The sequence below is a fragment of the Epinephelus lanceolatus genome, chromosome 18 (genome assembly GCF_041903045.1).
Source record: "Epinephelus lanceolatus isolate andai-2023 chromosome 18, ASM4190304v1, whole genome shotgun sequence".
NCBI lineage: Eukaryota > Metazoa > Chordata > Actinopteri > Perciformes > Serranidae > Epinephelus > Epinephelus lanceolatus.
This window is the reverse complement of record NC_135751.1, coordinates 19990210-20005388: the sequence shown is the minus strand read 5'-3', so window position 1 is coordinate 20005388 and position 15179 is coordinate 19990210. Positions and strand designations below refer to the sequence as shown.

At 41.6% G+C, this 15179-nt stretch overlaps 1 protein-coding gene across 2 annotated transcripts in view; it reads left to right on the top strand.

The window, feature by feature from the left end:
• ttyh2l (tweety homolog 2, like) overlaps positions 1-14202 on the top strand; it is a 36787-nt gene extending 22585 nt beyond the window's left edge. Inside the window, exons 5-15 of one of the 2 annotated variants that reach the window (XM_033643943.2) lie at positions 1105-1200; positions 2739-2811; positions 5057-5126; positions 5236-5291; positions 6851-6943; positions 7039-7131; positions 9011-9153; positions 9310-9495; positions 9576-9654; positions 11926-11938; positions 13082-14202. In XM_033643943.2, coding sequence (XP_033499834.1) covers positions 1105-1200; positions 2739-2811; positions 5057-5126; positions 5236-5291; positions 6851-6943; positions 7039-7131; positions 9011-9153; positions 9310-9495; positions 9576-9654; positions 11926-11938; positions 13082-13122 — 943 coding nt within the window. In that variant the 3' untranslated portion in view covers positions 13123-14202. The remainder of the gene's footprint in view (positions 1-1104; positions 1201-2738; positions 2812-5056; positions 5127-5235; positions 5292-6850; positions 6944-7038; positions 7132-9010; positions 9154-9309; positions 9496-9575; positions 9655-11925; positions 11939-13081) is intronic. The other variant, XM_033643941.2, reaches the window with a different exon arrangement.
• The last annotated feature ends 977 nt before the right edge of the window (positions 14203-15179 follow it).

The window sequence follows — 15179 nt, the reverse complement described above, 5'->3', positions numbered from 1 at the left end:
TGCGCTTCTCGTTGAGGCAACTGTAGAGATATTAAGTTCCTTTGACCAAGCACAAAAAACCACAGTTGCATCACTGATAGTGTCTTTTTACTGACATATTCCTATCATTAATTTCATGCATACATATTCCCATATGGTGTGTTGTTCTGTCCTTTCATGAGATCAGATCTTCTTTTGGACTACAGTCTCCACTTTGTGCATTCTGACACCAATCTCCTGGGTGTTGATTGAATTTCATGCAGCCATCGAGCTATGAACAGCCTGTGGCAGGGCTTTATTGATGAACAGCAAATGTTACGGCCAGGCCCAGTGTTATTCGAACAAGGGGAAAAATGACACCATTATGTTGTCCAATATTGTGTCCTCCCTTCCCCATTCTGTTTCTGAAATCATCCTGTCCCTGTGCTCAGGGAAACAATCTGTAGTTTATGCAGATGAAGTAAAGTGAGTTCTCTTTCAGTGTTTCTCTCCATCCATATGCCCTCCTCTGTGGGCAGAGGAAGAACCAGTCTGCAGTCTGTCAGTGTCTGTTTGGGTACATCCAGACTTTGTCACATAGCATGAATGAATCATATTCTCTAGTGACCTTTGGTATACAGATTTACTACAGTACTTCACAGTAAGTCCCTGTCCATATACAGCATCTTCAGAATTCACCTGTTTGTGTGACATCAAAGTCTGTTCTTTTTTCTTTGTCATTGCTAAAAGATTTATGATGCTACCACGTCTTTTGGAGTTAAGAATGAGTCATAAGCATTCCCACGTGGTTTCATTGGTCAGAACACACACACACGCACACACTATTCAAGTCCAAGCTGACTGTAGGCCATTCCTGTGAAGGACATTTTCAGAGCTTAAAAAATTAATGCCTATGGATTTGTGGTGTTGAATTATTAAGCCAACAGGCTGGAAATTACCTGAAACAGATGGGCTCTAACTAGAAGACAAGAATGCTGATATACAGCACACACAGATCTCACACATTCGGTCTCAAACATATGTTGGGCCAGCACTTCCCGAGGCTTGCGCATAAAGTATGCTGTCTGTGAGCGAAAGTGATCAATCAGGGTTGTTATGGTGATGCTTGGTTTTCCTGTCTCGTAGATGGCTGACCTATCTGCTGCTCCTGATCCTGGATCTGGTCATCTGCTTGGCTGTGTGCTTGGGAATGGCCAAGCAGTCTCGATGGCTGCTCATCACGTACGTACCCCGAGTGTGTATGTGTACGTACTTGCTTTTCATCTTGTTTTTCATCTTGTTTCTGAGGCTTTTTGTTTTCCCTTAGCAGTCCATATCTGTTCTCACAGGCCTCTGCCGGGATCAGAGACCGCAGACAGGCAGGGCACCAGTCAGCCTCTCTGGCACCATATAGGTCACTCCATTAACAACACCAACGATAGCATTACATCGTCAAATAGCACAGACAATGGCACTGCCCTTATGCCTCTCCTCAGTGACTTGCCTTGTATTTCCACCTACAATTAAGGCAACGTTATAGCGCTATGCTCAATAAAGCTGACCGATCAGTTTGCTGAATATAATTTTCAGATTTGACACTAAAATAGGTCAAAACCTTGTTGTTTATTCTCTGAACAATAAAAAAGAAGCTTCCAAAGCTCTGAAAGAAATGGGAAGATTAAGAGGAGGAACGTTTGATTTAGCAAATTGCAGCCATCCATTTAAACCAACACCGATGTCTGACAAGCAAATCCAGAGTCCAGACTTCCCATCCCATTTGGCCAATTTAGTGCAGCCTACGTGTCAGTGTTAGCGGATGATGCCCAGGATCCCTCTTCACATCTCTCTCTGATGGGCCTTACTAATGCCTATTGATTGCACGAGCAGGATGAGCCTGCTCCCTTAACTAATTATTAAGTGCTCTCAGGCTACTTTATTGGTGCTTTCAAGAAGGTCCGAGGAGTGAGTTGAGAATAGAAGCCCTCTGCAACCTCTTTACATCCATCAGGGAGCCATTCCTCCTCTTTTTACTGGTTTATATCCCTCTAATTTACAACACTTTCTCAAGCTTCTGCCAATGGTCACTAAGACATGCTGCTTAATCGTGGGAAGATTTTTTTTATGTTATTTTTTTTCATAAAACACCCCCACAGTGTGAAATGTGAAGACCCAGCTGAGCTCTTCACTCTTTCCCGACAAAAGAGGGCGTAAAAGACAAGAGGTCGACAAGCCAATACAAAGTGTGTGGCAGCCTTTGATTGACAGCGACATTGCACTGTGATTGACAGCCATGATCCACAGAGAGTGCAGCCAGTTAAGATGTTACTGGTGGGGTCCAGCAGAGCAGAAACGACAAAAGACAGAGATGGAAAGTCCACAGACCTCAAGTATTATCTTTGGTTATGGCCTTTTGAGACCTCTGTTGAACAATTTTCAACTTATATCTGAATAGAATTTTTTTTCTGCAGCTAACAAGTGAATTCAGCCAGGAGTCATGAGTTAATTTATCTTCATATCACTCCATAATAAATTGAATTTCAGCCGTATCGTCTAATCTACGATGCCCCAGTACAAAGTGCGAGCGAGGCCTGTGTCTTTAGGCGGAAGGAGAACAATTCCCGAGCAAACGCTGAAAAGAATAAATCAAATGAGAGAGAAAGAGCTGAAGATCATCGGTACAAAGATCCGCTAATTCATCTGCTTCTCCCCATGTGTCTTTGTCTTTGTCTGGATCTCTCCGTCATCCCCATCTCTCTTTCCCGTTTGCTGTTTTCCTCCAGGATCATGGCTTTTGTCGCGCTGTCTCTGATCCTGAGCTGGGCCTCACTGGGAGCAGGCACTGCTACAGCTGTGGTGAGAAAACACAGTATTTTCCCCCTCTTTCTTTAAAAGCTTTCCTCGCGTATTGTTTATGCATTTGTTTTTTAAACCCAGTTGGTTCTTTTTTAACCCACAGAGTTGAATCCACGGACATCCGGGTGGACAGTGGTTCTTGTATTTAGCTTCCCACCTCATGCAATTACTTCCCGAGGGTTTTACTGTCAATAAGCAGGGTGTGTTCTTGGACATCTCTCCTGGTTAAAGAGTGTCTGTATATGTTTGTTTAGTTTACGGCAAGGCGCTTTTCTGTGGTCGGTCATGCAGTAAAGCTGATTACAAGTCCCGAGCGTTTTAGGTTTATCAACCCTTAGCCCCTCCGTTGTAAACAAAGCTGTTTCTAGGATTAATTACGAGCTCTGCTTTCTTCAGAATCTCTTCTTTTGTTGTGTTCAGCTTTATCTGCCTTTCGGTCCCCCTTATTTCTGACAGATTGTTCCCTCTTCCTGTCTGTGCACCATGTGTTCGGCGCATCTGGGCTTAGGGTGTAATGGAGCTCGAATTAGGGGCACTGTCTGGGGTACACAGAGTATCCCCCTTACTCCCTGCCTTCCTTCAGACCAACTGTCTCCCCTCCCTGATCTCCTTGCCTCCCGCAGATTATCCCATCTGTGCATTATCCCACAGGAATTTACATGTGGACAGCTGTTTTCCGTGAGGCAGAGGGGGGAACAGAATGTTGCAGAGGTGGGGTTGACAGCTGATTTTAAGCTGAATTTAACAACACAGGTGTGAAATAGACATATCTTCCGGTTCTCTGTGATTGCAGAGCTTCTTTGCAGTTTTAAAGCCTGATTACCAATATCTGAGGCTTAGTTTAACCCATTATATTAGAAGACAACCCCATTAAAACCAAAATATGCATCTCTTCTGTCACTGTCAGTCAGTTCCATCACAGATGAGCTGAGGCATATTTGCTGAATAACTGTACCTGCCTGGTTATTAATAGGCTGGCTGTCCTCCATACAGAAGTGGATGCATCAAAGAACGTGGTCGTCAGTAAAAGAATTTGAATATGGGACAGTATGCAAAACAAGTAAACTTGTTGCACCTGTACATCATTACTCAAAAACTGTGCGGTTCGAAAACATGGTGCATCTTGAAAGGAAGGTAGATAGTGGTGGTGTCCTAGAAAATGCTCATAAATTTATACATATTTGATGAGACGGAGCATAAACAAAATGTCCCTGGTAGTATAATGAGATAGAGATGAAGGGTAACATCCTAGTAGTGCCTAACACACACACACACACATACCCACACACACACACACACACACACACACACACACACACACACACATTGCTGTACAGTTACCGCTGACAACAAATGTCATGTGATGGCAGTGGTGTTTAGAGATATATTGGTAACCTGAGGTGGAATAAGCGTAAAACTACAAAGCAGAAACGAAGGTTGTGTTTTGTTTCTTCCTGGATTTCATTAATCATCGCTTTGTGGAGTTGGTCGAGCTTTGCTTTACAACAGCAGTTTGTGGAAAGATACTTTCTGATTGGAGCTGACATGAAAAGCAGTGGACACAAGACTAGATTGGAAATAAATGGCACGAGGCTTTGATGTATGAGTCTGCGTCACAGCAGATTTCCTGACCCCTTTGAACTTGATCAATTTCAACAGCGGCCTGTTATTTCCTCTGTCTCTTAATTATGCATGTGCATGAGGAATTATTTAGTTACTTTTGTTATTTGCCCTTTTATTTGGTGCCTTCTTTTTCCTGCTCGAGGAAAGACTTAAGTGCACAGAGGCTGCGTGACCTTAACCCTTATTAGTTTATGCATGCACACATCCAGGTCTCCATGGATGAATGTGAGAGCATGGAAATATTTAGTAGATTTCACCCGTGGTCAGCAAAGCGAGTAATGCTGTACATGGTCAATATAGCCTGAGATCTGTTCCTTCATACCACACATTTTTCTTTGCGTGTGTGTTTTTTTAATGCATGTGTGTGTATCTATTTGTGTGTGTGTGTGTGTGTGTGTGTGTGTGCATGTCTGCGGGCACTTTCATTTGGCTCACAGTCAAACAAGGCTAAAAATCTTGTAAAGCAAATACTTTGTGTTGTTGAGAGATTGTCTAAAAGCGCTCAGTGCAAATTTAGTGTAGTTGCAGCACAAGAAATTGGATCTCGTTCATAAATAAATACTGCACTCTTTCTGGTTGTGCATACTTGCATAGATTACAGCATGCTGTTGTTTTCCTACAGGGCACCAGTGACTTTTGTGTTTCTCCAGACAAGTTTATTGTTAACCAAACCAAGGATTTCCTCAGTGCAGGTAATTTATCTCTACAAACAGAATTGCACAGACACAAGCTCTCTGTCACTGAATGTTTCGACACAATGCTAATCTCTCTCCCTGTCTCTCTATTTCTCTCCCCCTCCAGATGTTGCACACTATTATTTGTTCTGCAGCCCGAATCTACCAAACCCTTTCCAACAGGTATTGACGAAACGTCCAAAGTCTCAGCTGTCTGCTTACACGTGTAGTTGTTTACCGAGAGTCACAAACTGGAAAATGTATTGCTATTTTAAAATGAGTTTTTCCTTGTTAGACGCCAGGCTGCTTAGATCATTATCAGGCCCTAATCGCATCGGTTCTGAAAAATGATCCCCCCAACACTAATTTAATTACTTCAAGTGATAAACTTTGATCAAAGAATATTCCTTTTTTCATATGTGGGTCTCCAAAAATTAGCCGTATCTTTTACCCTGTGCATAATCTCAGCCTTGGGGTATTCTCACTGGCAGCATTTTTTAGTTATTTATTCAGTTTACTGTATATCATGCATAAAGGCAGCTAGTGTTTAAAGGCAACTGGAAAATCTTGAGGAAATAGGAAGAGGAATTAAGAATCCTGAATTATTTCTATGTATAAAGACATCTGCCCATCACTTTTTGCATTGATGCTTCAGCAAAGAAAGACCTAGATACTTCAGACATTCCAAAGAGGCCAATTATTGGTGCTTGAAATGCAGGTGCATTAAAAGTGGCTCAAAAATAACTGTAGAGATGATACAGTTGCACACAAAACCCTTGCAATGTGAGCATCACAGCCCCGGAATATAATTGATGGCTGCTATTCATGAAACACTTATTTCCGAGGCCTGCAGATTCAGCCATATAACCTTGTAAAATAAAGAAAACACTCCAGTTGTCTTTCATTGTATTTTTCACTTAGCATTGGTTTACACCTGTGTATCTTTTGCTGAAGCTGTTATGGCTCGGAAATAAATTTTGCATGAGGCAGTTAACAGTTAACGTCGACTTTGTGTACATGACCAGGTGCGCCACATGATAATGTGTTTAAATTCATGAACCGGATGATGAAGTCGGCCTCCGCGATCGCCTAATCTATCACTGAACCCAATGTGAAGTTGTGGAGCACAGAGGGTGAATTTATGGCCACTTACTAATGACAAGGCTTTCTGTCTTGAGTAATGCGCCACCTTCTCACCATGCACAGTTCAACACTTGCATGTTATCATGCAATTTATGATGGTGTGATCCTGCAGCTTCGTATTATTCATACACAGGATTCTTTCATGACTAGTACTGTAAATGTATGGCATGTATAAAGGGAATTTGTCAAGGATAAACCCATGACCAGTAATTATTAAAACCTGCATGCTTAGTTAACGTCGCCGCATCCATTTAGGGATTAAAATGACGCCTGTTAAGTAGGTAAGGATAATCTATTCCTCCGATGGCCTAGTTGATATAAATATTGCTCTTTTGTTTGTGCTTGCAATGTGGTTGGTGGGAATGGGAGGAGGGACAGTGACTGGTGGGCGAGACGGTTTGTGGCGAAGGATAATCTGGGCCCACGTATCAGTCTGGAAAGAAATGTGTCCTCTGTTAAGCGCGTTATAAAGCCTTCTTTGACACCAAATTACTTGTTGACATGCTGCTCCCCAACAATGCTCCCCTTAATGTGATCCTCTCTTTGTTTGTTGTGGATGTCTGTGCGTGTGATGTCGGTGGGCGATTATGTTTACGCAGTCTTTGACAATCTGCCAGCGTTCTTTGACCACCATGCAAATTCAGATCCAGGGCTTGCTGCAGTTCTCGGTACCCATCTTCCCCACAGCTGAGGTAAGTGTGGCTGGCAGACGGACTATTACACCAGACTGTGGAAAAATGTCTATCATTCTTTCGTCTCTTTTAAACCCTTTTTTTAATATATACAGAGAGACCTTTTGGGGATCCAGCGACTGCTGAACTCCACCGAGTTCAGTCTACACCAGTTAACAGCCTTGCTCGACTGCCGTGGGCTACATAAGGTAAGGTCAGATTCCGACCAGGACACTTTTTAATAAGTCTGCTTTGTAGCATAGCTCAAAGCTGCTTAGAGGACCAGCCTGACTGATTTTTCAACCATATCTCTAACATGTTTATACACTTTATTGCAATTGTCAATACACATTGTATCAGCCAGACCAGCTCTATTCACCACCCCCGGTTTTTCTCACTGTAAAATCTAACTTTACACCTGCAACTTTCAGATTGTCAGAGTTGTATCTGTAAAGGGAATAAGGCATCTCAGTGCTGAAATGAGTCTTTCTCGCTGCTGTGATTGCAACACAGGATGTAGGCTTTTTGATCAATAGAGCCTTTATATACACAGTATACAGCATGTGCTGCAGCTGTGTCATTCTTTTAAAAACGGAATAGAAATGAGGTTAGGTGGAGGGTGGGAGACTGTATTCAGAATATCAGCAGGGTGGTAACTTGGCCGCAAAACAGTTTGTATCATATCTTAGGAAAGATTCTGCACATGGTCCATATGATAGCTTATGTCAGGTCATGTTTAGTATAAGAACTGTGGTTGGGCATCCAGCGTGATGTGATGACGTGACGTTAAAATAACTTAACGCTGACTTTTGGTTTTACACGGAACACGAGCAGCAGGCTCCCGGGTCAAAGTCCTGTGTTTGTTTGACCCTCCCATCAACCCCAACCACCTCCCTCTGCAGCCTTTGCAACTCTTTATACTTTGTCACCTGACTTCCTCCTTTTCTCCTGTCATTTTGGGAGGACAGCCTGCAGCCTGATCACAGCCTCCTGCCTTACGATTGCGTGGGTTATAAACACATTATAGTGCAGTACTTTTTGGGTATAAAGCGGTGCAAAGATAATGTTTTTATTAGCATCGCCCTGGTTCCTGGTAAAAGCTAATGTTAATGTTAGGCTATAAATGAACTACACCATGGTAAGATGACTTTAAACCCACCACCACAACAAGGCTATTAAAGTCATGCCCGACATGATGATGTTCTCTAGTGTTATGTAGCCAATTGTAAGTGATTGCCTTTTCAAGACATGTAAAAGCGTCAAAAATTCATAAGTGGGGTATTTACTGACATACTTTGAGTCGTAAAACAAAAAGAGAAAGTCTCTTGAGCTTGTTTTAACCGCAGACCTTATTTCAGGCATCAAACCATAAAACCTATTCAAAAAACCCATTGACTTCGAGACGAGGGAACCAGAAGTGCAACTCATTTCTGAGGTTTTAGACTCATTCCTGCAGCACTCTATAAGTAAGAACAGTGAATAAGAACAGCCTGATTTGGTGGATGTCCAGTCAACATGAATGCCAGTCATGACATTTACATTAAAAGTGAGGATGTTCGAAGAGACCCAGTAACTCTGACAACACACACAACCAGGGCAACAAGCGAAACAAACAAAGAATGCATTTTAAACATGCATGTCATCAGAGTAACATGAGGGTCTCTGTGGAAAAAGACTACATTGTGTTTGTGTGTATAAAGTGCATGTGAAGGCATGGGCTGAGCATTTCTGTCACTGTGGACCGCCCCCCCCACAGACACATCGGCTACATTAAGAGAGACAGTAAGAGTTCACATTTCAAACAGCGATCTAATGTTGTTTAGAGTCCTAAGATAGACGTAATCTGCCTTTAAAATGAATTGCTTGACTGAAAGTGAATTCAATGTCCCCAAAAAGTGACATAAATAAACATGTTTTTGTCCATCAGTGTGCCCATGTCATGTTTGTCTGTAAATTCCATAACTCAAATCACCCTTTTTCAACCTGGAATAATACTGAGTTCTGATAAAAGGGACTGTATTTGTGAAAAGTAATGTTTTACGGGAAACTGTCAATAACCGACTGTACTTTGTGCGTCCATTCTTCTAGGACTACCTGGATGCCCTAATGGGTGTGTGCTATGATGGGGTGGAAGGGCTCCTCTACCTCTCTTTGTTTTCCCTTCTGGCTGCCTGCGCACTCTCTGCCATGCTGTGCGCGATTTTCAGAGTGTGGACACTAATGGGCAGCAGGTCAGAACCAAGCAACCCCCTTATCCCATTACGCACTGCCCACAGTGCACTCCTGGAAAGTGTTAACACATGCACTCTCTCTGTTCCTGTTTTTGTTTGTGTGTTACGTGTGTGTGTGTGTGTGTGTGTGTGTGTGTGTGCGCCACTTTCATCCAGGGACAAAGAGTATGACGACATAGATGAGGAGGACCCATTTAACCCCCAAGCCCGGCGGATATCCTACAACCCCAGAAGGTCCAACATCCACAGTTTCTGTAGCTATACCAGCAGCCTCGGCAGCCAGGCCAGCCTTCACCCGCCTCCGCAGTCTGCCTCTAATACCATACCACCTCCTGAATACATGTAAGCTGAATAGATGATGACAGCATGGTTGTGTTTGTGTGTTTCATTGCTTACTTCTCTTCTTTCCCTCTCCGTCACAGGAATCAGTCCATGCTGTTTGGAGGGAGTCCTCGGTATGAGAATGTGCCGCTCATAGGGAGAGGATCCCCACCCCCCTCGGTGCGTTGGCCCTATGAGGCTCTAGTGTCCCTTGTGTGATGACGATGATGATGGCACTACTGACCCCGACAATGCTGCAACACTCACAGAAAGCATGCATAGCAGCACCATGAACACAATACATATAAAATTGCACTGTGTCAACACTGACTGAGGAGAATAATGTGATGGAAGACTGCTCTCTGCTGGCCATAGACTGAAATGCATGCATTATTTTTAGCCTAGTGCCATCACATACTGTCACTACTAACCTCTGAACATATGCTCCTGTTTGCTTCACCACTGACTTGGATCTTATTTCTAATTCTTGCAAAGCATTTGTAAGACTATGCAATATGTCTGTGTGAAATAACCATGGCTTTTTGTCAGATAAAGAAAGTGCAGCTATCTAGTTTTAATAGTAGAACTCACAAGCTGCTTTTCAATCTAACACTAGAGATCTGTTTTGCGTTTCCACCGCAGACAGTACTCTAAAATGTAGACAGGATTGTTATTTGATAGTAGTTTTGTCACTGCTCCATCCAGCTTTTGCTGTATTTCCTCTTCAATGATGCAGAGGAACGTCTGCACCTTGCTTTTTGTCCATGGAACAGGAGTGCACGCCAACATTACAGAACAAAAAAGAGCAGGCTGAGGTGTTTGGAGCAGGGGTGTAGTGCTGCCGGAGCACACAGGAATGAGGCGCCGCCAAATGAGGGAATAGAATAAGTGCAGTGGACATAAACCGGGTGACATTCGTTTACATTTTTCAAGTGCTTGATGATCCAACTATTAGCTAAGCATATGTCATGCAAGAGAGCCAATGAAAACAAATGGCATGGACATCATGTTGAACGTAAGTTGTGTTAATTGAATAATAGTGTCAGCTCATGCATTGAGTAACATGCAGGAGATGGTGAATTACCTGATTGGTAACACTTTACTTGAAGGTATCTACATAAGGGTGACATGACACTGTCATAACTATGACATGACACTTTCATGAACATCATGTACATGTCATAAACATTTATGACTGCTGTCATTAAGTGTCATTCGGGTTTTGTAACGATAAGTTGACATTGTTTGGGTTGTCTTGATTATGACAACTTGATATTAATTAAAGTGACATTACCAGAAGATGTCTTTGTCATGACAAGTTGACATTAAATTGGTTTGGGATGTCCTTATAATGACAACTTGACATTAACATAAAGACGTCTTCTGGTAATGTCATCCTGGTTAATGTCAAGTTGTCATTATAAGGACATCCCAAACAAATTTAATGTCAACTTGTCATGACAAAGACAACTTCTGATAATGTCACTTTGATTAATGTCAAGTTGTCATAATCAAGACAACCCAAACAATGTCAACTTGTCATTACAAAAACTGAATGACACTTAATGACAGCAGTCATAAACGTTTATGACATGTACACAATGTTCATGACAGGTCCATGACTGTGTCATGTCATAGTTATGGCAGTGTCATGTCACTCTTATGTAGATAATTTCTTATCTTATAAAGATGACAGGCAGCAAAACATCCTTTCATTTTGTAGTTATAGCTGACTAATGTATGTAAACTTGCCACTATAGGAACAATGGTTATAGTCCACTGTAGTCTGACCTAGAGTGTTGATTCTCTGTTGACCAATCAACAGACTGCAGTGTTTCTAGCTCCACATTTTAGTATCAGATCACTGTGCTTAGTACCTCAACAAGGGAGTGACAGAAAAATAGGTCAGAATGAAGCGATCCTGTTGGTACATCCACAACTTTTGCAAAGTAAACACAAAAATAGCCATTCTAATGTGTAATGAACTGAACTGCTCGGTGGAAACGAGGCTTTAGTCTAAAAGCGTGTGGTGTGTCTCCAGAACTACATGATAGATGACGCTGGTAAATCCACAGTTAAGGTTTCTTTTCGTTCAAGTTTCTCCTCTGTTAAGTTTTCTGTGTGCGTGGCTGACTCAGTGCTTGAACTGCATTCACAGCGAACCAAAGACTTGAAAACACCTTCTGAGGCAAAGAAAAAGAGAGAATGTGGACCATTGTTTAAAATTTAAGTCTGCCTCCATGAGACACATCCTTAACAGGCACCTGTGTGTTTCATTTGTTTGTGTACCTGAGAGAACTTATTTATTTATTCATTTTTGTGAATCAGCTCTGCGATGCATTTTACTTTTGCTTTTATTTAAGCGGTTTTTCAAAAACAGGTATCTTAACTGCTGAATATTAACCAGTGTTTTATAACTAACCCTTTTGTTATTTTCATTCTTTTACTCAGACATTTAAAAACCGTAAGTTTTTTTTGTTGTTGTTGTCAAACTTCTTCCTGATTTGTTTGGTTTCATTTTCATTCCACTCCTTGACACAAAGTCTGGGCTTACGTGTGTAATGATGCTTGCTATGCAAAATGTTTTAACCAAAAAAAAAAAAAAAACCCTTAAAGCTCAGCTGTGTGACCTCTGACCTTCTGGCACTGTTTTGATGTGAGTGTAACTTATTCTGTGACCCCTGACTCGCCCTCTGTCTGCTCTTCACCTGCTCTTTAAAGGAACAGTGTGTAGGATTTAGTGGCATCTAGTGGTGAGAATTGCAGATTGCAACCAGCTGAAACTTCTCACATATGATTTCTTGTTTAGAATTCCTTCTTTATCCGCAGAGGTTTCTTCCTCTTCAAAACAAAGGGACCAGGTTATTAAAATTGGTCGCAACACTGAACAAAGCAGTTTCACGTTACAAATCAGTGTTTCTCTGATGCTGTTTAGCTCATCGCAGACATGCAGCTAGCCCAGCACCTGCTAATGTGTGCTCACCTTTTTTATCTGGTGACTTAAGATCCAGACGTTCAGGAGGTTTTTACCAGGAGCCAAATTATCTGCAGAGGTCTCTTTCCCTCCACAATAAACACAGCTGGTGATTTAAATTGGTTAAAACACTGAAATAAACGGTTTCACATTAAAATTCAGTGTTTTTCTAATGCTGTTCGGCTGCTTACTTTGGTGGCCGGCGCAAAAATGCAAATGGCCATGTTTAGAGCCAGTGTTTGGTTTGTCTGTTCAGGGCTACAGTAAGAACATGATGCTACAACATGGCAACCTCCGTAGACAAGGGCCTGCTCCCTACGTAGATATAAACGGCTCATTCTAAGCTAAAGAAAACAGTACGATTCCTATATCTGGGTGATTATACACCAAAGAAAACATACCTACTATAGTCCATTTCTGCCAATATATCCCCCTAAATTCTACACACTGGACCTTTAATTCCCCGGCAACATTAAAGTACCATCCCCAGATTCCACAACCTTTTAATGAAAGAACAGCTCATCCTCTGAGCTTGAATCAGATCATCATTTTAATGTTTAATTTGATTTGATTATAAAATGTTTTTCAAATGCAGATGTGCTAAATTTTGTTTTCCAATCATTTCCCTTGCAGTACTCGCCCAGTATGAGGACCACCTATCTATCTATGACTGACGCCCAGATCAGACACTTCGGGACTGACTTCCAGGTGTAGCCTGCAACCTACTGAATCCTTTTCAGAGAAACACTGTCTGACACTCTGGGCTCTCACCGAGGAGGCTGTCTTCATGGTGTACTCCTGTTTACTGGAGCTGCAGCTGCTGTCCCTCTTTGAGATGTGAAAGCAGGCCACACGAGGCATTGACCTCAGTAACTCACCAATGCAGTGCTGCAAAAGCCCAGCACGCAGTTGTTAACAGAGACGGCCTGTATGGGTTCAAGACTCAAGACTGCTGTTGATGTTGTCTTGTATGGAAACACTGTTACTCCAACATTAGCATTGATACGAGCCACATTAAGAGCCTGATTGGATGAAAAATGTTTGTCGCTTTTTCCTGTATTCTGATGGCCTGCATGGATACGATCATCGATACCGTCAGTATTTTTGATGTGACATAGGATGGCTGAATATGACCCATAGACCTGTCATCACGGCATTTTGATTTTTGCAAAATCCCCCTTGGCTGCAACTTAACTACTTCATTTTTTAGACCTTTGTGTGACTTTTAATGGTGTTAAGTACCTACCACACCATATTTTAAACCTTTTCTAAATGATAAGAAAAATGAAACCATATTATATGGTGTGGTTTTGTTGTGAAGAGCCAAAGATGCTACTAAGTTGATATCTGTGATCGGTTTTATCTTTCTAGATAACTGCCACAGGTTTAAGCATCTTATCTTTCTGTAGTCATGTATGACCTGCTGATCAGGGATGAGTCAAATAGTCGTAGCTGAGAGGTGTATTATTGTTTTGCTACATGTGGAGACCATAGCAGTTGCATGTGGGTAAAATCCCCGAGACAAAATAAGCACAACAGAATGGGATTTAATTCACCTCCAAGCATTTATCTCTGTGCTGTAGAGCAGTTGGTAAAATATAAACTGAATTTGTAGAAATTTGAGGTTTGCTCTCAGATCCATCTGCCCCCAGAGAAACTGTTTTCTTCAGCACTGGAGAAATCTGCTGTGTGCTGTTTGTTGTTTTGGATAATGTATCAAAGTAAACTCATGTTTGACCATAAATGCTGTATTCAGACATGTGTGTTATTGTGTCATTATTTTTGTACTTACTATTTGTGATTGCTCTTTTTTTTTACTCTCTAACAGCCCAATGATCAGTAGAAATGGGTTAAGGCTAATTAAGATTTTAAGTGTCCAGTATTTAAGGATGCCGCAACGGGCAGCGTCCTCAGCCAGTATCATACATCTCCACACCATAAAACATTTTACAAAAAGCTGTAAGAGAGATGTCAGCAATGACAGCAGGCTGGGCTCTGTCCTGGAGTACACCTGTGCATCGTCATCATTTCGCACACCTTACTAAAATGAGATTTTCAGTGAGTTTAAACAGGGTGGATTATGAGGCAATTAGCCGTGGGGCGCAGATATGCAAATGGCCCCAATGCTGTCATTTTGTGGTCATTGTCTGTCTCCCTTTGGTTGCTTTATGTCTCCTTTTGGTTGCTTTATATCTCTTTGTAGTTCTGTGTAGTGACTCTGTGGTTGTTTTGTGTTTCTTTGTGGTTGTTTTGCCTGATTTGTAGTCATGTAGTGTCTCTTTGTGGTTGTTTTGTGTCTTTGTGGTTGTTTTGCCTCATTTTGTAGTTATTTTGTGTTTCTCTGTGGTTGTTTTTGTCTCTTTTTGTAGTTGTTTTGTGTCTCTTTGTGGTTGTTTTGCCTCTGTTGCTAGTTACTTTATATCTCTTCGTGGTTATTTTGTGTCTTTTTGTGGTTGTTTTGCCTCATTTTGTAGTTATTTTGTGTGTCTTTGTGGTTGTTTTGTGTCTCTTGTAGTTATTTTGTGTTTCTCTGTGGTTGTTTTTGTCTCTTTTTGTAGTTGTTTTGTGTTTCTTTGTGGTTGTTTTGTGTTTCTTTGTGGTTGTTTTGTGTCTCTTTGTAGTTATTTTGTGTTTCTCTGGTTGTTTTTGTCTCTTTTTGTAGTTTTGTGTCTCTTTGTGGTTGTTTTGTGTTTCTTTGTGGTTGTTTTGTGTCTGTAGTTACTCTGTGTTT